Source organism: Ovis canadensis, chromosome 14 (genome assembly GCF_042477335.2).
Source record: "Ovis canadensis isolate MfBH-ARS-UI-01 breed Bighorn chromosome 14, ARS-UI_OviCan_v2, whole genome shotgun sequence".
Classification (NCBI taxonomy): Eukaryota; Metazoa; Chordata; class Mammalia; order Artiodactyla; family Bovidae; genus Ovis; species Ovis canadensis.
Window position 1 is genome coordinate 62,883,920 of NC_091258.1, and position 24,250 is coordinate 62,908,169.

General features: G+C 50.3%; 1 protein-coding gene across 9 annotated transcripts; it reads right to left on the reverse strand.

The window, feature by feature from the left end:
• Positions 1-276: 276 nt before the first annotated feature.
• NUMBL (NUMB like endocytic adaptor protein) lies at positions 277-24,212 on the reverse strand. 9 transcript variants are annotated; one of them, XM_069550780.1, is made up of 10 exons: positions 24,049-24,212; positions 19,810-19,894; positions 17,859-18,001; positions 16,114-16,188; positions 15,953-16,027; positions 14,877-15,017; positions 9,974-10,163; positions 4,944-5,249; positions 2,789-2,911; positions 277-1,693 (listed from the first exon to the last, which is right to left on the reverse strand). In XM_069550780.1, exons 3-10 carry the CDS (start codon positions 17,982-17,984, stop codon positions 1,068-1,070), a joined length of 1,662 nt encoding a protein of 553 aa, XP_069406881.1. In that variant the 5' UTR covers positions 17,985-18,001; positions 19,810-19,894; positions 24,049-24,212; the 3' UTR covers positions 277-1,067. The 9 variants fall into 9 exon arrangements, with proteins under 9 accessions (XP_069406881.1, XP_069406880.1, XP_069406875.1 ...); XM_069550779.1 differs by having other exon boundaries at positions 4,944-5,246; positions 17,859-17,998; positions 24,049-24,140; XM_069550774.1 differs by lacking the exon at positions 24,049-24,212 and adding an exon at positions 23,650-23,901 and having other exon boundaries at positions 4,944-5,246; positions 17,859-17,998.
• Between the last annotated feature and the right edge of the window lie 38 nt (positions 24,213-24,250).

A 24,250-nucleotide genomic window follows, 5' to 3' on the forward strand; every position in this document is an offset into this window, starting at 1 on the left:
GGATTTTCCAGGCAAGAGTACTGGAGTGGGGTGCCATTACACACACATATATATTTACATAATTCTTTGGTTCAAAATCTGTAGACTCAGAAATGGGGTGATTAATTTGGGGTGCCCACTAATATCCACTTCTTGAGTCCTAGGTCAGTGTTACCTGCTACCATGCTATGACTCAGAGGCTAATTCGCAGGGAGGCCCTTTTTACTGCCTTTGGTTTTAGGTGACTGGGAGGAAAGGCTTGGTCTCCACACCGTCTCCCCTGGACACACACCCTGCTTTCTCGAGGGGCACCATTATATTCTTCCTTTATTGGTTGTCCTTGTATAATACAAATCTGCAAGTTTAGATACAAAAAAATCTGGAAATAAAAGATAGAAAAGTACCCGCCAGGCACCCCTTCCTTCTTCCTGGAGCCCCTCCCCAGCGGGCACCGACGTGAGGTAACTGAGCTTCTTCTTCTTCCCTTTCCCCTTCCTCCTACCCCACCTCCTGGCCTCCCAACTTGGCCCCCTATCCCCTTGAGACCTTGGTCCAAAGAAGAGGTGGGCCCCCGAGGGGAGGGGAGGGGTGAGCACAGCATTGGCAGTGAACGCAGCAGGTGGGCAGAAGGAAGCCCTTTGCTTGTGCTGTGTATGGGGGTGGGATGATCAGACTTGGGGATGGGCACTCATGTGGGGCCCAGGAGGGCCCCTAGGTGGGTATCCTGCCTCCATCCCACCCAACACTGGAAGGTAGGGAAGGTCAACAACAGAAACTGGGAAATGTAGCTCAAACCAAGGTGCTCAGTGGGACTGTGGCCATCCCCCTGTGTCTGGAGTGAGGGGAGAGGAGGTTGTGCCAGCCTAAGACTGGCAGAGAAATGAGTCCCTTAGCCAGGCTGGGTCCGTCCCTGAATTCCATCCCGCTGCAACCTGGGCGTCACAATGTCAGTTCCATAGTGGTTGTGGGAGGTGGTCGAGAGAAGGGGTTAGAGGGGCCATGGAGGGTGCAGGACTAGAGGAGAGGTTGGGCCTCCACTCCCAGGTGTGGGGCACCCAGAGATGATGAGGTGGGCAGGGCGGCTCGGGCTACAGTTCAATCTCGAAGGTCTTCTGCAGGTCGCCCGAGAAGGGGTTGGAAGGCTTCTCCACAGCAGGTTTGCCTTCTAGTGCTGCCCACTGGGCCTCAAAGGGGTCCAACTCAGGGGCCGGGGCCGGTGCTGGCTCTGGGGGCCAGGGCGCCCCATTGGGGCGTGGACGGGCCTGGCCCCCAGGAACGCTGGGGGCAGCAGGGGGTGGGAAGGCCCCAGCTTTTCCGAGCAGGGTGGCGGGTTGGGGCTGGAGCTGAGCGGCTGAGCAGAAGGCGTTGGCTACCATCTGTGAAGGGGTGATGCCCACCACAGGCACACGGGGCATGGGTGGGTAGCCCAAGCCCGGGTAGGCGGGCACAAAAGGGGGCTGCATGTGCGGGGCCGGCAGGAACATAGCCACCTGGGCAGGTGTGGCGTCGAAGGGCCCCACGGGGGCAGGGAAGGGCTGCAGGCTGGGGGGCACAGTGGGCACAGGGGCCGCCTGCTGCTGCTGCTGCTGCTGCTGCGCCTTTGCCACCTGGGACACTTCCTCCAGCCACCTCTCGGCCTCCGAAGGGGTCCGCTTGTGCCCGGGCTGGAAGGCAGCTGCAGGGGGCACAGAGGGCTCACCCCAGGCAGAAGTCCCTGGAGAGAGAAGAGGGGCAGTTAGGGGGCGTGGGCTGCAGCAGAGAGAACCCCAGGCTGGGGACCAGATGCTGCACCAGGCTGCCTGCCTTGCCTCTAGCCTGGCTCCTCATTAACTGCACGGACTTTGGACAAATGACTTGACCCCTCCTGAACCACATAAGGTCACACAGCTCTCAGAAAATTCAGTTCTGAGATTCTAAGGTCCTGAGATGGAAAAATATAGGCAAGGGTGACAATCACCCAGGCTGGTTTCCCTTCTGGTTGGTCAGTAACAAACCTGTTATTAAATACTTTTCAATATTACCCTTGGCTCTAATATTTTGACAGTATTGCTTTAGAAGGCTAAGATTCTAAGATCACATGGCTCTTTCTCAGAATGTACTATTCTAACATGGTGGGCAAGTTTCAGTAGTTTTAAGTTTGCGTTTTCGAAGATTCTAGAGTTCTAAATTTACATTGTTTGGAATTCCAAGGTGCTTCGCTGGTTCTGGGATAAGCATGTGGCTTGAGGGGGATTGTCTGGCATTATTTTCTCAGAGAGTCTGCTTTCGAGGCTGTGAGATTCCAAGGTTTTGTGGCTCCAAATGTATTAGGCTCTAATATCTTGTGATTCAAAGACTGTAGGTGTCTAGATTTTACAATTCTAAGACAGGAAGGTTTTAAACATTGATCCCATGGTTCTAAAGTTCTAATCCCGTAATTCTTATGTTATTTCATGGTTCTAGGATGAATCCATGTCCCTGAAATGACCTAAGATGGTGCATGGTTCCAAAGTGGCAGATTCTACGATTCTACGATGATTCATAGCTCTTAAATGATCCATGGCTCACAGATGATTCCATGGTGCTACAGTGATTGATTCCATGATTTTAGGGTGATCCTGAATGATCCATGGTAACCTATGGATTCTATGGTAATAGAATCTATGGTAATCTATGGTTTCTATGGCAATCTCATAGCTCTGAGATGACCCAGGGTTCCAAGCTTGTGGGATTCCAAGATTCCCAGAGTCTCTGCAGTGGTCCTGAAAGAAGCAGGGGGAGGCGGGAGCAGCACTGCAGGGCTCTGGCTCAGGGGAAGGGCGGCATCTACCTGTAGGGGCCGGCGGGGGCCCTGATGCCGGGGCTCCAGCACTGGCGAACGACGAGCTGATCTGCGTGCAGAGGGCACTGATGCTGTCGCTGTCACTGGCCCCAGGCGGCTCCATCTCAGGCACTGGGAGGTCAGGAAAGGGCGGAGGTCAGTGAGCAGGCCCTGCCCTTGGCCCCAGCCCTGCGGGTGGCCCTCACAAGGTGTGTGTGTCAGCCCACTCACTCTGCAGTAGCCAAGCGGCCATGGCCACGTGTGTGTGTCACACCTGAGTGGTACGAGAGTCAAGCAGTGTGTGACAGCAGAGTGATTCAGTTATACATACATCCATGGATATATGTGTGTGTGAATTCTTTTTCATATTCTTTTCCATTATGGTTTATTACTGGATATTGAATATATTAATAGTTCCCTGTGCTATACAGCAGGGCCTTGGTTGTTCAATATATAACAGTTTGTATTGATTATGTGTTTTCTAAGTATGTATAATGGTCACACCTGGTTCTGCAACTTCTGTGTGTGTGTGTGTGACTTTCGGTTGCGTCTCTCTCTAAGTGCGTGACTTCCGAGCATGATACCCGCAGCAGAGTGGGACATCTGTGTGAGTCTATGAAATTTCTGGGTAGCAAGTCACATCCAGGCAAGTGTGCAATTGGCTACAGGCACTCGAGGCCTCCACATGAAGTCTGGGGTGTCTGCCCCCTCAGAGAGCAGATGTGAGAGCCCTGGGGGTGTGCTTACTGGCAGGCTGCTTAATGAAGACAGCAAATGCGAGGGTGTGTGCAGGACACGGGAGTGAGCTGCAGGATATGGAGTGAGCGTGCGTCATTCCCAACAAGCGTTGGCACCTGCTCTGCAGTCACCTTTTGGACTAGCCCAGCCTCCTGGATACAGATCAACACCTCCCACACCAATCCCAGGGGCCGTAAGGGGGAGGTGTCACAGATCTGGCATATGGTAACAGGAGAGCGAGCCAGACCGCATGACTTCACTGACAGCTGGGAGGAAAGGCAGCCCTCCAGCCTGTCTCCCTCGGGCAAAACACAGTTCCCTGCCACCTCTCTTCTCTCTTCCCCATGGCAGACGTTGTTTTTAAATCACGACATACGCCGTCTCTCTCCTTTTCCTGGTCCATGGCAGACATTAGTAATCAAACACGATGCTTTTCTCCTGTTAAACTGTTGCTCCCTTTACCCCTCACCTGGCAAGACCTCATGGCTCTACTGGCCAAATGCTGTAAGAAAGGACTGGTAATTCCATCTTTCCTCCAACAAAAAAGGACATTTGTATTGCCTCTCTCCTATCACCAGGGTGGCAGACATTGCTAATCAATGATGACACACTACCTTTTGCCTTGTCACTCTCCCAGGAAGGCATGTCTAATCAATAACAATGGGTTCTGCCTCCCACAGTCCTTTATCCACAAGCAACATGACAAACCTGTCACTGTGCTCTCTGATTCCATGATCCCCAGGCTACTTGTGCCCTTCGTCTCCTGCTTCCATAAGCCAAATTCTGGGATTCATCTCTTGAGCAAAATGTAACGATCCTGCTCTCTCTTCTTGCTTGCCCAAAACAAATTTTGGTAATCATGTGGTGTGCCACCTTACTCCCTTTTCTTGTTCATGACAAGAAAGTAAGGAGACCGTGATGTCTGCCATCACTCTGTTCTCCCTGCCCTAAACAGACATTCCTCTGAACCTGTATCCTTCACCTGTATCTCATGGCTGTACTGGTCAAAAGCTTGGAAGGAAGCATTAGCCTATGGTGCTTCAGTCTCCTGAGCAACAGCACGGCATCTGGGCCCAGCTGCTCTCCTCTCCCCTGCCCACGGAAGTTTTCGTCAGTCATTATGTATGCCACCTCTCTCCTGTCCCTAACTACAGCGGACAGTACTAACTGATCATGACTTAAGCCACCTTTGTGCTATCCCTTACCCGGAGCAGACATTGCTAATGGATCACAGCTTACACTTCCTCTCTCCTTGCCCAGACTGATGGCAGACATTGCTAATTGATCACGATGCGTTCCACCTTTCCTTTGCCTGTGGCAGACTGTGTTAATCAATCGTGATGTGTATCATCTCTTCCCTATCTGTTGCTCAGAACAGTCAGGGGCATTGATCCCAATGTTCCTTCTTGCTGAGTCCTGGGCTCACCTGTGCCCTTCACCTGGAAGTCAGTGCGGCGCTGCAGCGTGGATGGCAGCTCATTCAGCCGTAGGCTCAGCTGCCGTTTGAAGGGTGAGTTCTTCTGGCTGAGTGCTGGGAACCCACGGAAGGAACCCTGACGAACCAGCTGCTCCAGGGGGGCATGGCGCCGGGGGATGGCAGCCGCAGTGGTGCCTGCAGGCACTGGGGTGCCTGCCTCACCCTTCTCACCAGGGGATGTGGTGGCTGGTGTTGGGGACACGTGCCCAGGCTGGGCAGGGCCAGGAGCCGCAGTTGGGGCAGCTGCTGCTTCTGCTAGAGACATGGGGGAGAGAGATGGTTAGATACCTCCCCTTGGCATGGGGCCCCTCCTCAGTCCCCTTGATTATTTTCCAATGCTGCCTTTCTTACCCCATGTGCCCTGGCCTTAAGACAAACTGGTCAGAGCCCTAAAATGTCCCTCATCCCCACTCAAGCCAAGACCACTTTCCCCAGGAGGCCCGTGGGGAGTCATCACCCAACCTGACCCTCTGTGTGTCTCAAGCTTTCTGTCCTCCATCCATCTTCCTCTGCTGCTTCTGCTATTTCTCCCTCAGAGATTGCCTGTCTCCCTTTCTAATCAATTTAACAAACACTTCTTTGGTGCATGACCAATGTATCAGGCAGTGTTCCAAGTGCCTTGAAAGGATGAATTCGTTCAATCCTCACCACCACCCAATGAGGTTGAAACTATCTTTATCCCCATTTTACAGATGTGGTAACTGAGGCCCAGCAATGGCAAGTGACTTGCCTGAGCCACACTGTGAAGGAAGGGGCAGGCTGATTCCACAATCTGAGCTCCACACGACTGTGCTAGCCTGCCTCTTCCTCTGGCCTGCTCTCTCCACATCACGCTGTCATCCTCCGTCATTCCATCTGCTCCGTTCTTTGTCTGCCTCCCACCACTCTTCCCGCCTCAAGTACCTCCTCCATTCCTTCAGTTGCTACCCGCTGTTCTAGAGCCAGCTTGGCACACTTGCTCTGAGGAGTTTTCCAGATTGTTTCAATCTCTCAGCTTGGGATCGCTCCCCTCTGGGGCTGCTCTTTGTCCTCGGTGGGTACCTGGTCTCCCCACTCAGCACCAAATGGCAGGGTTCCCTCACTCCTATCTATACACAAACACACAGCCATCCTCCCAAGTGGCCGCACCTGAGCCACAGCCCGAGTGCTTTGCGCGTGTGTGTGTTAGTCACTCAGTCGTGTCCAACTCTTTGTGACCTCATGGACTGTAGCCCGCCAGGCTCCTCTGTCTGTGGAGATTCTCCAGGCAAGAACACTGGAGTGGGTTGCCATGCCCTCCTCCAGGGGATCTTCCCAACCCAGGGATTGAACCCAGGTCTCCCGCATTGTAGGAGGATTCTTTACTGTCTGAGCCACCAGGGAAGATGAGTGCTAGTGAGGTTAAACTCAGGGTCTTCCCAGGCTGCACTAGTGGTAGAAAACCTGCCTGCCAATGCAGGAGGTATGAGTCACGGGTCTGATCCCTGGGTTGGAAGATCCCCTGGAAGAGGGCATGACAACCCACTCCAGTGTTCTTGCCTGGAGAATCCCACAGACAGAGGAGCCCCATGCTGGCTACAAACCTTAAGTTTACATTTGTGAATTTTGACAACTGTATACACTGTGTAACATCAAGCTCTAGAACATTGCCACCAACCCAGCCCATCCCCTCGTGCTCAGTCGGTCCCCACTGCCTCAGAAACAACCGCTGTCCTGGTATTTTTTCATCACAGACTACTTTTGCCCAATCTGTAAGTTCACATAGAGTATACAGTTCAACGGAGCCATACAGTATTATGCTCTTGTCTGTGGGTTTTATCCCTCGTCGTGCAGTTGTGCATGGAGGCGCCAAGTCACATACTGCTTGGCTCTTGTACCACTCAGGTGTGACACACACACACATGCACAGCTATTTCTGTGGCCATGGCCATTTAGTTACTGCAGAGTGAATCACGACCCACACACCTTGTGAGGGCCACCTGCAGAACTGGGGTCAAGGGCAGAGCCTGGGCCTGTTCCCTGACCTCCCAGTGCCTGAGATGGAGCCGCCTGGGGCCAGTGGCAGCGACAGCATCAGTGCCCTCTGCACGCAGATCAGCTCGTCGTTCGCCAGTGCTGGAGCCCCGGCATCAGGACCACAGTCCATGGGGTCGCAAAGAGTCAAACACAACTGAAGTGACTTAGCACAAGGAAGGCAGGGAGGCTGCCCAGCGCTTCTCCCATCGTCCACGAGGGGGCGATGAGGCTCTCCCCCAGGTCAGGCTGCTGCTGCGGCTGCTAAGTCGCTTCAGTGGTGTCCGACTTTGTGCGACCCCGTAGACGGCAGCCCACCAAGCTCCTCTGTCAATGGGATTCTCTAGGCAAGAATACTGGAGTGGGTTGCCATTTCCTTCTCCAGGTCAGGCTGGGGGCAGTGGAACCAGGCTGGGACGGGTTAGAACCACTAAACCACTTCTGCCCCCACCACCTGGGGCCTCAGAAAGTCTCCTCTTATCTCTGGGCTGCAGTTTCCCCAACTGAACTTGGAATAAACATCTCCCTGCTGCCTCCCCAGGCCTCCTGAGAGCCTCAGTTGAGACAGTGAATGTTCAATTGCTCTGGAATCCCACAAAAGCTTGGTAAACAACTTTGCGGAAAGGGCACTGTTCCCTATCTCCTGAACTGAAGAGAGCTCTTTTGTAGACATTCGGTGCCTCCAGACTGTGAATCAGTGCATCACTGGGCAAAACCCCATGATGTGTTCAGCAAATCATATACCACACTTTGTAAATTCTCACTTTAGCGGTGCAAACTCTAAAATGCTTTCTACCTGGAAATTATAATATCCTTTGGATTCAAACAGCAAAATCCATTGCAAATTCTAAAGCAAATGACATTCTTGGTGAATTCTAATATCCTATATAAGTAGTAAACTTACCCACTCAGTGTTCTTTTGCAAACAATAAAATATCATATATGCAGGCCCTCTGTTAACTATACTTTGTAATCTGCTTTGCCACTGATAAAGTTCTTTACAAATTCTGATAGACGATGTAAACAGAAAATATTTTGTAAGCTGTGAATAAATCTTTAAATTTGTCAAGAGGTTTGTAAGCGGTCCCATAATTTACCAAGAAAAACAGACATTGTAAACCTGAATATTATAGCAAGTGATAAAAACTTGTTTTCTTAACTTTTTAGCTAGAAATGTTTTAAGCTTACAGAAAAGATGTAAAAATGGAACACAGAGCACACAGGTTCTCTTAACCAATGTTCCCCAGTGTTAACTTGTTACGGTATTCCAGCTGTCTCTTCTTCCACAATTGTCTTTCTGCAACATTTAAGTTGCACGCAACAGCCAAGACATGGAAATAACGTAAATGTCCATTGACAGATGAATGGATGAAGAATATATGGTATATATATATATATATATATATATATATATATATATTTACAATGGAATATTACTCAGCCATAAAAAGGAGTGAAATAATGCCATTTACAGCAACATGAATGGCCTTAGAGATGATCATATTAAGTGAGGCAAGTCAGACAGAGAAAGCCAAATATCAAAGATGTCCCTTGTATGTGGGATCTAAAAAAATGATACAAATGAACTTATTCACAAAACAGAAATAGGACTTCCTTTGTGGCTCAGTGAATCTGCCTGCCAATGCAGGAGACACAGTTTCCATCCCTGGTCCGGGAAGATCCCACATGCCCCAGAGCAACTAAGTCCATGTACCACAACTATTGAGCCTGTGCTCTAGAGACCAGGAGCAGAAACAACTCAGCCCACTTGCTGCAACCACGGAAGCCCTCAAGCTCTAGAGCCTGGACTCTGCAACAAGAGAAGCCCCCGCTTGCTGCAACTAGAGAAAAGCCCACGCAACAAAGAAGACAGCACAGCCAAAAATAAATAAATAAAATTAGGAAAAAACCAAACAAACAGACATCGAATAGACTCACAGACATAGAAAACAAGCCTATGGTTACCAAAGGGGAAGTGGGAGGGGGGATGAATTAGGGGTTTGAGACTAACAGACACACACTACTATATGTAAAATAGATAATTTGTAAAGAATTTTATCACAGTATAATTTCTCACTTGAGGAATTAAACATGGATATGATACCATTAGGTAATCTACAGTCCATATTCCAATTTCTACTCATATTCTTTATGGATATTAATATACATTTCAACATATATATATTCAAAAAATATATTGAATTGAACATTGAATACATATATAATATCCAGGATCCAATACATGATTGAACATGGCGTTTTTTATTAATATTTGTCAAATCTCTTCAGTCGTCTTTATCCTGAATCCAATGGTAAATTCTTTGTAAATTCTAAGCAGTGTTTTCCAAAAATTTAAAAACTAAAATCCACAGTAAAAAAAATTTAAAAATTATGTTTTGACCCAACACATAATACATTCAAATATTTAAAAACACAGTTTGAGAACTTACAAACTGTTTGCCTTTACCTAGAATGTTAAGAGCTTGCCAGGTGTTAACCCGTCCCCCTCCCCCACCATGCACACAGGCCCACTGACATGAAAGTACATAACGACATTTACCCTTACTACATTCCCTTACGCTGATATTTCCCTGTCGTTTTCTATTTTATTTCTTAAAATGCCAACCACAACCCAGCAATTCGACTTCGACAACCCATTAACAGGGTGGATACACAGTTTGAAAAGCCTGGGAACCTCCTTGGGTTAGCAGATGATAAAGCGCTCGGTGAGCTTTGCCAGGGTTTGTGGCCGGTAGAATATTGCCCAAAGGGCGCCTTAACCCCCAGTACGCTGTAGAAACTGTAGCCAGACTTCGTGGTCGATGCCTTGCTTTTTTTTGGGGGGGTACGGGGGTGGCTTGTTTTGGGTTTTGTTTTGTGGTTTCTTTTCTGCTTTGTAAACCTCTGCTTTCCTCGCTCAAACCAGATCCCTTAGCCACACCCCCGGCCCATCCGATGCCCCGCCGCGCCCGCCGGGCAGCACCCACCTTTCTTTTTGTCCTGGGCCTCTCGCTCCGCCGGTCGTCCGCCCCCAGACAGGCGGAAGGAGCCCTCGCGGGCGAAGCTGGTGCGGCTGGCGTCGAAGGCAGCCGTGACCCCGCATTCCTTCTCCCGCCGCTGTTTCCGCTCCAGGCAGGCCGCAAAAGCACAGCCCACCGCGTGGCTCAGCCTCTCGCCCTGTGGGAAGAGGTGGAGTTGGCCTTAGCGACTCTCTGTGCTGCAGACCGGACGCCGGCAGCCCCGTGCACAACTGCACGAGGAGGGACAAAAGCCGCAGACAAGAGCGTAACAACTGTATGGCTCTGCTGAACTGTATTACTCTATGTGAACTTACAGGATGGGCAACACTAGTCTTTGATGGAAAAACATCAGAACAGTGGTTGTTTCCTACAGAGTGGGGATGGGGACAGATTGAGCACGAGGGGACCAGTCTGGGCTGGTGGCAATGCTCTAGATCTTGATGTCACACAGTTTCCTTACACAGTGGACACAGTTGTCAAAACTCGACAAGTGTATACTTAAGGTTTGTTGGCAGCATGAATTTCACTTCAAAAGAGGGGCTGGAGGGCCCAGTGGTTAGGACTCCATGCTTCCACTGCAGCGGGCATAGGTTCAAACCCTGGCCAGGGAACTAAGATCCCATGGGCCGAAACTTGAGGCCAAAAAAGAAGGCTGGAAACAAATACGAATTCTGCTTACTGGTATGCAAGCTGAAGTGTTTGGGGAAGTATTCTGATGTCTGCAACTATGAAATGCATCAAAAAATAAGATGTGTAGGTAAGTGATATAAGCCCAGGCAAATGTTAATCACCGGATCTGGGTAGAGAGGTGTACAAGTGACTGCTGACTTTACAAATCTTTCAAGTTTGCCTACTTGAGAGGCTCCAAAGCCAGAGACAGCATCACTGACTCAAATGGACATGAGTTTGAGCAAACTTCAGGAGATGGTGAAGGACAGGGAAGCCTGGTGTGCTGCAGTTCATGGGGTCACAAAGAAGTGGACATGACTGAGCAACTGAACAACAAAGGCCAGAGAGCCTGAGATTGATGCTGGCTTCCCATTTCTCAGCTGTGTGACCTCAAGAAAAGCACTTCCAGTATCCAAGGCTCCGCATCTGTAAAATGAGGGCTGTAATAGCACTTGCTTCATCGGGTTGTTGCAAGAAAGGTGAATGAATCTATGCAGGGCATCTGGCACAAAGCCGGGCACAGGGAAGCCCACATGTGTGTCAGCAAAAATCTTGTGTAGCCCTGGGTTGAGCTCTGGTTTGCACCCTTTTACAGAATCCTCTCAGGAGTGCCAGGAGGTGGACAACCTTGTGAACCTATTGTACAGATGAAGAAACTAAGGTTTGGTCAACCTGCCCATTATAACAAGTGAATGGCAGAGCTGGGATTCTCGTGAGGTATGTCTGACTTTTGTTCCCTAAATAAGACGCTCTGCTGCTGCTGCTGATGCTAAGTCGCTTCAGTCGTGTCCGACTCTGTGCCACCCCAGAGATGGCAGCCCACCAGGCTCCTCTCTCCCTGGGATTCTCCAGGCAAGAATACTGGAGTGGGTTGCCATTTCCTTCTCCCAGAAACAAGATGCTCAGTCACCTCTTAAAGTTAAATTTGAGGACAAACATCCTCAACCCAATGCCAGCAATCTGAATCCAACAGCACATTAAAAAGGTTATGCACCATGATCAAGTGAGATTTATTCCAGGAATGCAAGGTTGGTTTAACATATGAAAATCAATCAACCACATTAATAGAATGAAAGGAAAAAACCCCACATGACTCTCTTGATTCTCACGGGAAAAGCATATGACAAAATCCAGCACCCTTTCATGATAAATGCATCCAACAAAATTGGAATAGAAGGGAATTTCCTCAACCTTATAAAGGACATTTATGAAAAACTCACACTTAACATTATCCTCAGTGGTAAAAGACAAAGCTCTCCCCTAGATCAGGAACAAGATGAGGATGCCATTTTCATCATTTCTATTCAACAGTGTATTGGAAGTTCTATCTAGAGTAACTAGACAAGGAAAAGAAATAAAAGGCATCCCAAGTTGGAAAGAGGAAGTAAAATTACTTCTGTGTGCAGAAAGCATGATCATATACTTAGAATATCATAAAGGAGCCACAATTAGTGCAAATAAATAAATTCAGCACAGTTGTAGGATACAAAGTCAACACATGAAAAAAATCAGTTATATCTGTATACACAAGCAGTAAACAATTAAAAAATGAAATTAAGACAGTTCCATTTACAGTACCATTAGAATAATAAAATGGTTAAGAATAAATTTAACCAAGGAAATAAAAGATGTAAACATTAAAAACTATACAACATTGTTGAAAGAAATTTAAGAAGACTTAAATAAATGGAAATACATCCTGTGTTTGTGGATTGGAAGACTAATATTGTTAAAAGGGCAATATTTTCCAAAGTATTCTGCAGATTGAATGCAATCCCTTTTGAAATCTCAATGGGCTCTTCCACAGACGGAAAAGCTGATCCTGAAATTCTTATGGAATTGCAAGGGACTCAGGACAGCCAAAACAATTTGGAAAAAGAATAAAATAGAATAACTCACACTTTCCAGTTTAAAAACTTACCCAAAGCGAAAGCAGTCACCGCAAAATAATGTGATGCTAGCATAAGGAGAGACATATAGACCAACAAAACTGAGAGCTCAGATACTGGAGCAACTGGACATTCACATGAAAAATAAATGAAGGTTGACTCCTACCTTACATCATTTATAAAAATTAACTCAAAATGGATCAAAGACCTAAATATAAGAGCTAAGGCTATAAATGGTTGGATGGCATCACCAACTCAATGGACATGAGTTTGAGCCAGCTCCAGGAGATGCTGAAGGACAGGGGAGTCTGGCGTGCTGCAGTCCGTGGGGTCGCAAAGAGTTGAACATGACCGAGTGACTGAACAACAAGACTATAAAACTCTTAAATAAGACATTTGGTAAATCTCTATGACCTTGGATTTGGCAATGAGTTCTTAGATATGATATATGACACCCAAAACAGAAGTAACAAAAAAAAACAGAGATTGAACTTCATCAAAATGTGTACATTTGTACATCAAAGGACACTATCAAGAAAGTGAAAAGACACCCCACAGAATGAGGGGAAAGTTTTGCAAATCACACAACTGATAAGTATCTAGTATCCAGAATACATAAAGAGCTCTCACAACAGTAAAAAGTCAAACAACCCAATTAAAAATGTGTAAAGGATTTGAATAGGTATTTCTCTGAAAAAGATGTACAGTTGGCTAATAAGCACATGAAAAGATGCCCAACATCATTAGTCATCAGGGAAATACAACAGTGAGATAGCACTCACATCTATAGGGTGGCTATAATAAAAGAAAGTGTTGACAAGGATATGGAGAAATTAGAACCCTCGTACAGTGTGAGTGGGAATGAAAATGGTGCTGCCACCAAGGAAACAATTTGGCAATTACTCAAAAAATGTGCACTGCTCTGTGTAAAACAGATAGCTAGTGGGAGCCTGCTGTATAGCAGGGAGCCCAGCTCAGTGCTTGCTGGTGACCTAGATGGGATGAGAAGCGGGTCCAAGAGGGAGGGGATATAATACAACATTGTAAAGCAACTATACCCCAACTTAAAAAAAATTAAATTTACTATATGCCCCAGCAATTCCACTCCTAAGTACATACCCAGAAGAATTAAAAACAGGTATTCAAACAAATCCTTGCATACCAACGTCCATAGATGCGCTAGTCATAATAGCCAAAAGGGAGAAACAAACCAAGTGTTCATCAATGGATAAATAAAGTAAAATGCGGTATGTCCATACAATGGAATATTATTTGTTCATTAAAAGGAATGAAATATTGAGTCATGTTACAAGGACGAACCTTAAAAAAGTTATGCTAAGTGAAAGAAGCCAGTCATAAAAGATCATATACTGTATGAATCAGTTTGTACACACTGTCTACAATAGACAACTCCATAGAGCTAGTAAGTAGGTAGTGACTTTTTAATGGGTATGAGGTGTCTTCTAGGAGTGATAAAATGTCTGGAACTAGATAGAGGTGATGGAATTGTGTAAACAGCATTGTGAATATATATATATATCTCACTGAATCGTACACCTGAATTACTTTGGGACTCCCCTGGTGGTGCAGTGGTTAAGACTCCAAGCTCCCATTGCAGGGGGCACGGGTTCCGTCCCTGGTTGGGAAACTAGGATCCCATATGCCCCGTGATGCAGACAAAAATACATAAATAAGTAAAATTTCAAAATAAGGAAAAATTCGTGGAGCTAGGCATGGGTCATCTGTACATGTTACTGTATGTATATGCTCCTCAAATGAGAAAAGCTAGAGAAACATGAAGAATTATTGACAAAGAGGAGGATGATGGTAAGCAATGTTTTTCTGAGTGCTTCCTATATGCCAGGCATCGTTCCAAATACTCTGTCTCAAACTCGTCAAGTCTCACAGTACTCCTCTGTTAGGGGCTGTGAATGGGCTTCCCAGGTGGTGCTATTGGTAAAGAACCTGCCTGCCACTGCAGGAGACAAAAGAGCTGCGGGTTTGATCGCTGAGTCGGGAAGATCCTTTGGAGGAGGGCACGGCCACCCACTCCAGTCTTTTGCCTGGAGAATTCCATGGACAGAGGAGCCTGGCAGGCTTACAGTCCACAGGGTGGCACAGAATCAGACACGACTGAAATGACATAGCACGCATGCACTCAGGGACTGTGAACACACCCCCTTTTCCAGATGAGGACACAGAGGAGAGGTAAGGTGAGTGACTTGCACGACACCACACAGCGGGGGGAGGCTGGGAATACCGGGGCATGGGGGACACAGAGTCAGGTGGCTTTGGGCTTCGGTGGTACTCACCGAATCCTTGAGCGCCAGGAAACAGTGGCAGATCCAGCGACGGGTGGTCCCATCACGGCAGATGTAGGAGAAAGCCTTGTCCAGGTTGCGGTCAGGAGCACAGAAGGAGACCTTTTCGATGGTCTGATCCACCAGCAGATCCTGGGAGGGAGGCCAGGAAAGGAATGTGAACTGTCTCTCACGTATTCATTCAGTATTCCCTTCATGTCTGGACTGTGTCCTGTCCCAGATGGCTTGGGGACCCTGCATTTGTTGAAACAGCTGTGGGCCCTGCTTACATGCGGCTCCCGAGTTTAGGGCGGGAGTCAGACTCATCACCCAATGGAAACAGGCCAGAGTCCCAGCCACGCTGTTCTTGATGGGCGGAGGGCTCAGGGCTGGATCTGGGAGGTGCAGGGGCTTTTGGGAGCAAGATGAGGTGCCTGACCCAAGCTGGACGGGAGTCCACCAAAGCTTCTTGGAGGGGGTGAATCCTTTTCAATCATTAACCTAATTGTCATCACATGCTGGCTGGCTTCCCGGGCAGTCTCTGGGCTAGGGGCATGGAATTCAATGGTGAGCAGACAGAGACCCAGGTCCTGGTTCCACGGTGCTTCCATCTGGCCGGGTAGATGGACAATAAGCACATAACAGCTAACATTTATTGATCGGAACACTTCTGCTATGCCGGGCATGGTTTTAAACTATTTACATATACATTCTCGTTGAATGGTAGGCTCCACTTTTATCCTCATTTTTGCAGATGAGGCAAATGAGGTATGACAAGGGTTAAATCCCACCCCGCCCCCCTCACACCCAGGGTCACCCGGCTGGAAAGTGGGTGGGCTGGAAGACCAGCTGAGGCAACTGCTCTAGTCTGTGCTCTCACCCACACTCCATGCCGGTTCACAAATAGCCACAGGACTCAATCCTGAATTATGACTGTGAATGTGCCAACTTATTACAGGAGCCCATAGCTGAATCTCGAAGGTCTCCGAGGGAGGGACATCCCAGAGGTGGGTGAGAAGGCCCCGTTCGAGCAGGCTGAGGAGAGGGGAGCCCACTGGTGCCCACTCCCAGGCCCACAGGTCTCCTACCTTGGTCTTGTCATCCACAACCCGGAGCCCATCGGCTGACACCCACAGGACAGACTTCACGGACTTCCGACCCATCTGAAATGGAGGCAGACAGAGGGCTTGGGCAGGGCTGCCTCTTCTGCTCTGACCTTGCTCCCTCCCTGCTCCAGCCCTTCACTCACCGCCTTCAACTTCTTCACAGCATCTTCACACACGTGCATGCCCCGGGACTCCTCCACCTCCACGTGGCCCAGGTACTTGATGGGGAAGGGGAGGGAGAACGTGAAACAAGCACAGCCATCAACGATTCCTAGTGTTCACTGGGCTGCTGTATCAGGCACATTGTGTGTACTGACTCATTACTCTGCATCTCAGGCCTACAAGGTGGCGGACTCCGTTCTCCTCCCAGATATACAAGTGAGAAAACTGAAGCACAGTTTGGACTAGTGATTCTCACCCTGCCTCTGTCCCTGGTGTGTTAGTTTCTGCTGTACAACAGCATAAATCAGGTGTACATATATCCCGTCCCTCTTGAGTCTCCCACCCATCCCCTACCCCCCATTCCGCCCCTCTAGGTCATCACAGAGCACCAAGCTGGTCTCCTGGGGTTATACAGTAGCTTCCCAATAGCTATCTATTTGGTTCATGGTAGTATACATGTGTCAATATAACTCTCCCCAATTCAGCCCTCCTTCTCCTTCCCCCGCTATGTCCGCAAGTCCGTAATCTACGTCTGCGCCTCTCTTGTATCCCTGGGCTTCCTTAATACATCTCGGTGTCCTTCTGAGTGACACTGTCTGCGCCTGAGGACTGGCCTCACGCAATGACTGATGGGAGCTGGGGTACACACGCTCCAGCTCCCTCACCCCGCGGGTGGGATGGTCCGATTTCCCAGAGTTCCCCAGTGGCATCAAGCTCAGTTGCTCACAGCTGTAGTTTAGTAAAACACCCTTTATTGGCCATCTTCCAGTCCTCATTCTCTCCAGCATTTCCTGTACCTCTCAACAGCCCCTCACACAAGATCCACTTCCAGGGAAAGGGAAAATAAGGCAAGGTGGGGAGGAGAGGAGAGTGTGTGTGTCGGGGCGGGGTGGGGGGGGGAACTCCCCCTTCTGTGACCATCATCTGTTGTCTCCTAGCCAGGAAGAGACTGAGTGCAGATTTGAACCTGAATCTTGCTCTCTCCCTCATAAATTTTAGTGTGTGTTATAAAGAGTCGTGGTGCTCTAAACCAGAAAGCACTTAACAGTAGTGAAAGTGAAAGTCACTCAGTAGTATCGGGCTCTTTGCTACCCCCATAGACTACACCGTTCATGGGATTCTCCAGGCCACAATACTGGAGTGGGTAGCCTTTCCCTTCTCCACGGGATCTTCCCAACCCCAGGGATCGAACCCAGGTCTCCCACATTGCAGGCGGATTCTTTACCAGCTGAGCCACAAGGGAAGCCCAGGAATACTGGAGAGGGTAGCCTATCCCTTCTCCAGCGGATCTTCCCAACTCAGGAATCGAACCTGGGGCTCCTGCATTGAAGGCAGATTCTTTACCAACTGACCTATCAGGGAAGCCCACTTAACAGTAGAGGGCTTTGCAAATGCTGCAGAATCTTTGTGACCTTCTAGTGCCCCCCCTGGAGACTGTGAGCTCCCACAGAACAGTGTGACTCCAGGCGGGACGAGTTCCCCAACACACACTCCAGGTAATATTTTCCTGGCACAAGAGAATGTGTCTTGGGTTTTAATCCCAACTGTGAGGGACCCAGGCTGGGGGAGCGGGGGCGCTAATGTTGCAGGCTCCACAGTTCTTTGCAGATGTCGTCTCTTCCACACAGGCCGAGGTCTCAGTCACCTCTAGGACACTGGAACGCATGAGCACAGCAACCGCGGGACTGCAGCTGCAGCCACGCCCAGCCGAGCCCCGCCCACTCACCCTGACCGGGAAGCTGCACGTGCCCTTGCGCACCGCGTCCTCGTCCGCCTGCCACTGGTGTGGGCGCGACGCTTCAGGCACATAGGCTGGCTTTCTCCGCCGCAGGCTCTGCCGTAGCTTGTTCATGGTGCCCGCCCCGTCTGCTAACACAAAACAGGGTGTGCAGGTCAAGGGCGAGGGTCAGAGGCATGGGGCTCAAGGTGGGGGAAAAACAATGCCCAGGGAGCACGGGGTCAGATAACACGGCAGCAAGGTTACAGGGTTAGGGGTCACGGGGTCAGAGGATCTGACATTCGGGGAACATGGACCAGCAGCAGCTAGGGGATTCTGGCAAGGGGGCACCTGGAAGGCAGGGGAGTGAGAGAACTGGCAGCAGGGATTCAAAAGACATGGGGCTATGGACTTCCCTGTCTGTCCAGTGGTGAGTGCTTCCAACGTAGAGGGTACAGGGGGCACTGGTTCCTGCTGGTCGGGGAACTAAGATCCCAGATGCCCTGTTGTGAGGCCAAAAAAAGGCACAGGGCTAAGGGGCGTGGAGTTCTGGGATGGAGTGTCCTGAGTTACAGCTTTTAGGGGTCTGCAGTTTGGAGATGTGACGACCAAGAGGCATGATGATCCAAAGTCATGGGAAGTTAAGGCAGTGGGGACCTGGGAGGTAAAGGGCATAGCAGTCAGGGGCCATGAAGTCAGGGGGTTTAGGGGTAAAGGTCAGAGGTGGTCAGAGGGCACAGGAGTTGAGAGTTGCATGGGTCCAAATGGGGGGGGTGGGGGACACAGAAGGTCCAGGGATTGAGATTCAGAGCCCATGCCAGAGAGTGTTGGGGACGGGCTGGTCTCTGATGCAGATACAACCACTCGGACAACTACTGTGAGTGTGTGTACAGGTGAAGGTTGTGTGGAAGGATGCAGGTCTGAGAATGGTTGTGTCTGTGAGTCTGAGTGTGTGTCTGAATGCTGTCTGCGAGGGGATGTCTGTGGCCGAGATTGTGGTTGTTGTCTCAGTGTAGGTCCCTGAAGCTCATGGCTAAAGAGAGTGGCGGTGAGTGCGTGTCAGGGAATGTTGCCTGTGAGGATGGGTCTGTGTTTGAGCATGAAGCTGTTTTCTTTGAAAGGCCATGTCTATGACTGTTATCTTTGATGCTGTGTGTCTGTGTGAGAATGTGGCTGTTGCCTTTGATGGTTGTTGCCCATGACAGTGTGTGTCTGTGAGAGATACTCAAAAGACCATGTCTGTCTAAGAGTGAAGCTGTTGGTGGTGAGGCTGTTTCCATGGCTGTTGTTTGTGACAGTGTGTCTGGGTCAGGTCATGTGTTGTTGTTGCAGAGTGTGGGTCTGTGAGTGTTGTTCTGGGGGTGTGTCTGTAAGCAGCCATGGGTCTGTGAGGGTCTATGAGGACATGAGGCTGTTGTCTTTGATGCTGTGTTTGTGTTATTTATGAAGGTGTGATGGTGTGAGAATGTGGCTACTCTCTATGACAGTGCTGACTTATTTGTGAGACTGTGTGCCAAAGTGTAGCTCTTATATAGGCACGAGCACGTGGGTGCTCTCTGTGAGGCTGGATCTGCTTGTGAAAGTGTGGCTGTGGTCTGTAAAGTGTGGGTCTGTGTGTGTTGTTGGAGAGATTGTACAAGAGGACATTTCTTGAGAGTCCCCAAGTTGGTAGCACTCGGCTGGGAGGGAGTCTGGACATTGTTGAGGATTGTGTCTGCATGTTTGTGTGACCCTGTACCTGTGCGTGCAGAGATGCTGGTGAGTGTCTGAATGTGTGTGTGTGACACAGTCTAGGTAGGTGAGTCTGTGAAGGAGGTCACTTGAGTGTGATGGGAGTCATTTGAGGATGTCCACTTGTAAGTGTGATTAAGCCTGTGTGACTGCAGGGACATTTCCTCTGGCTGTGCTAGGCAGACCCACCCCGTCAGTCAGCCTTCACCAGTCCCAGCTGGTCACTCACCTGGCTCCGTCCTGGAGATTTCAGGGGGCCCCAGGGCCCCACAGGGGGCAGGGGGCAGATGCTGCTCAGGCCTCCTGGGTCCGCCCTGCCCGAGGGAGGGAGGGAAAGTTGAGAAGCTGGCTTGGGGTGGGGCTCAGTCCCCCACCTCACCCCTTCTTTGGATATCAGCCAACCCCCCTTCATCTCAGGATCCCTGATGAGAGTCCTGGTTACTATAGCAACTGTTACTAAGGCGATCAGCCACCTGGTGGCAAGGACCTAGGAATGAGTAGGTGTGTTTTGGGAGCATCTGTTGGGGATGTCCTGGCCTCAGAAGGCCATCAGTACCCAAGGGGCTGGTGCAGAGAGGGAGTGGCCTTGCCCTCTAGACACATGTCCAGGGCTGCACACACACATACAGTCACAGGTATACATGCAACTCTGGTCTCCAGCTGTCCCCAGCACCTGGTTATAGCTCTGCACAATTAGTTACATACAGACACAACCACAGCTACACACACGGGATCACACAGATACACACCAACAGTCACAGCCACTGTAAATATCTGGCCACACATCCATGTTCACAGACACACAATCTCTGCTACAGACCATTTGTCCGCAGGCAAAGAATCCGCCTGCAATGCAGGAGACGCGGGTTCAATCCCTGGGTCAGGAAGATCCCCTGGAAAAGGAAATGGCAACCCACTCCAGTATTCTTGGAGAAGGAAACGGCAACCCACTCCAGTATTCTTGCCAGGAAAATCCCATGGACAGAGGAGACTGGGAAGGGGGCTACAGTCCATGGGGTCGCAAAGAGTAAGACATGACTGAGCAACAAAGCACGCACACATGTACAGAGTGCCAGGCTGCCTAGGCAGCGCCACAGATGTTTGGTCATATCAGCAACTGATATTCGGTCACTTCTCTTTTCTCCGCCACATACAAAGAGCCGGGTCCAGGCACACCCACCAGGGCAGCCTGTGAACAACCACACCCAAGGAGAGTTGCTTCCTCAGGCACGCATCCAAGATACTCATGTCACAGACCCACCCATGAAGAATCACACTCGGCTGGAGGTCACCTATTAGCACCGAGGCACACACAGTGTTCACACACAGCTCCCCTGCTGCCTGTTGACATCCGGTCAGGGACGCATGTAGACATACTGACACACATTTGGTCACACCCAGCTGCAGACACATGTGTCTAGTCATTGACCAGCACATGGCTGTACAAGGACAACTAACCCCAACTGTATCAGTTGCACCAACACACCTTTCTAGTCACACACTGTTACACAGTCATACAACCCAGTCAGAGACATACCTTTGGTCACAGTATCAGCCACACTTCTATGGATGGTCCTCCATATGCAACCACACACAGGGACCCTGATGGCCATGGCCCATGCATTAGAGAGAAGCAGGCACACAAACTCAAGACATGCATACAGCCATCCAGAGAAAGACCTCCCCGAGCCCCACTCGGACACAGCCAGACAGTTGGTGGCTCAGAGTTACAGTCATACGCATTTCAGAAACGGTCATGTATCCAAAGTCCCACCCCAGGAGTGTCCAGATTACACAGCCATGTATCATAGTCATGGCACATCTACTGCAGTTATCCACCGACTCCCAGCTGTACTGTCACATCATCCCAGAAAAACAGTCTCTCTTCCTGCAAACACGGAAGTCACACAGATAAGTATAGGACCATGTATAATCACAGCCCATGTGGACAGACACACTATATCTCACACACAGAAACATCAGCATGCAATTTCCATTTCACACACCTAGATGGAATACTTACAGCTACATTTACACGGAAGACATGGTTCCAGATCGAGACGTGTATGCTGTCAGGAGACATTCACTCTGTCACCAAATCATGCAACTTCAACAAAGCAGCCTAGCACGCCTGCAGGGACACACACGCACCCACCCCAAACAGCCACATTGCTACACGATGTGTAGCAGACCACAATCTTACAGACCGTGACACAGACACAGACACGCAGAGTCACCCAGGGTCACAGACATGCAGGCCACACACAGATACAGAAGTCACAGTCTCATACACACAACCCCACAAACACACGCCATCACCTGGGGCCGGCACATAGACACACCTAGAGGCTGAGTCACATGCAATTAAATAACTCACTATTAATAGAGTTTCAGACTCTTAAGTCAAACACATAACCCGAATCACACATACACAGCTACAAATGCGCGGAATCCGTCAGTATCAACACACAGACCTAAATGTAGTCATTTATACAGCCCTGATCACATGCATATATGTGGTTATGAACAGAAACACATAAGTCACAGCCAGCACACAACCTGTCACATAAGCACAATGTGACTTCATATACAAAGGCAGTCATCCACCCAAAATTGCAGGCAGTTATGTCACACAAACACATGTGTGACACACATATAAAATCAGCTAGAGACACAACCACAAAGACTAGAAGTCATTAGAACAGCCGCACATGGACAGAGTCATAGACACAACTCCACTTACAGTCACAACTCCACCCACATCTTCAGTCAGCCATACACATGCCCAACCCCAGACTCAACGGATATACTGTCACATACCCAGTTAGAGTTACCAAGGTACATATGTGAGGGTCACAAAAGATGTAATCAAAGATACAACCAGAGTCACAACTATGCACACAAACAGAGACGGAAGGAAAAGTACAGGGTTCTGCACATAGAGCAAGCAGCTGTCATACATACATACACAGTCACACAAATGCTGGGGTCATACACAAATACAATCACAGGCACTAACAGACACAACCACAAGCATGAAACACACACACACGATTCCTCACAGTCCCTAGCAGCAGCTCACACACAGACACACACAGGCAGCCACAAAAACACAGGGTCACACTCTTAGCCACCTCCCCATCACTGGCTTCCCCCCTTCCCCCCAGGTACCACACACAAAGCCGCCGTCACCAGCACGGCAGACACTGCAGACAGACAGGGCTGTACCAGGTCCCTGGGGAGCCGCCCCCTGGCCCAGCCTGAATCCTGGACCCTGGGGGGCCAGAACTGAAGAGGGAAGCGGTGGATTGTCTGCGGGTCGGGCCCCTCCCAGACAGCTGGGCAGCCCCCGGGACAAAGAGGGTGGCCCAGAAGACCTGTGCCCTGGGACCCTTGACCAAGCCTTTTTTTTTTTGTAGGGTTTGCCTGAAATTCCCATTATTTTATTCAGACTTGAGGGGGATGGGGTCCCAGGCACAGAGACCTTGTTTTGAGAAAGGGATGTTCCTGGGACAGCGCCCAAGTGTGGGGGCGATGCTCTGCCTGGGATGCCTCTGAGGCCTGGGGACAGACTGTGCTTGGAATCCCCCCAGGCCTTGCCTTGGTGGGGAAGCTGTGCTCAGAGACCCCATTCTCAAGACCTTGCCTAGAGGGTTGTTGTATTCAGAGACCCCCTCAGGCAGGGAGGGGTAAGGATTGTGTCTGGTGTGGAATCCCCTCCTAGAGGCCTTGGCTTCCTAAGGAGGTTGTGTCTTAGACCCCATCCCCAAAATCTTGCCTAGGAAGTTGTACCTAGAAGCTGTCCCCCTGTCCTTGATTTTTTTGGAGGGGGAGATCTCTTTCTGGGATCCCTATCTTTAGAACCTGGGCAAGAGAGGGCCTGTGCCCCAGACCTCTGTCTCCCAAGATTTGGCTTGGAGCGGAGCGTATTCCTGGACCCCCCCACCCAGGACCACCCTCTCCAGCCTTGGCACCCTCTCCATCCGGGTGCCGCGGCCGCCTCCCACCCTCCGCCACATCAGCAGCGGCGCCGCCCCCCACCCGAGCCCCCTTCTCCCGCCCTTCTCACTCTGGCCGCCGCGCTGCGGGACATCCAGGGCTCGGGCGCCCCCGCCTCCCGCGGCCCCGGCTGGGCCCGGATCCCCGAGTGCTGCTGCTGCTCTAGCGGCGGCGGCGGCGGCAGCTCCGTCTGACGCGGGCAGGGGATGGGGGCCGGGGGTTGGTGCGGGATGCACGCTCGGTAGCCTGCTCCGCTCCCTGGAGGATTCCGTTCCAGGGGCGGAGGAGCGCCCCTCCCGCTTCAGCTCCCCGCCCCAGCCCCGCCCATTGGCCCGCCGCCTGCTGGATATGCAGAGAGACCCCGCCCCTTGAGCAGCAGGCCCCGCCTATAGGCAAATATGACCCCGCCCTCTTCGGTGTGGCCACCGCCCCGCCACGCCCATTGGCCAGTCCTGGGCTGAGCACGCACGTGAATCTCGCGGACACTGGTTCTTCTCGGTCCATCCAGGCGTGGGCTCCCTTCCCCTCCGTGACCCCTGACCTCAGATCCCCTTAAGTTCTTCGTCCGAAAGATTTGCCTCGGGAGGCGCCTCGCCGCCCCACATCCCCAAATCTTTCCGCTAACCCCACGGATCTCCCAGCCCAGCGGGGGCGGGCAGAAGCGGTGACGA

Coding starts and splice junctions, on each gene's coding strand:
- NUMBL (XM_069550781.1), bottom strand. CDS start 23,673: ATGTCCCGCAGCGCGGCGGCCAGA. Junction 19,895..23,649: donor CCCGCAGCGCGGCGGCCAGA/GTGAGAAGGGCG, acceptor TCCCTCGGGCAG/GGCGGACCCAGGAGGCCTGA. Junction 1,694..2,788: donor GCCCCCGCCGGCCCCTACAG/GTAGATGCCGCC, acceptor TTCTCTCTCCAG/GGACTTCTGCCTGGGGTGAG.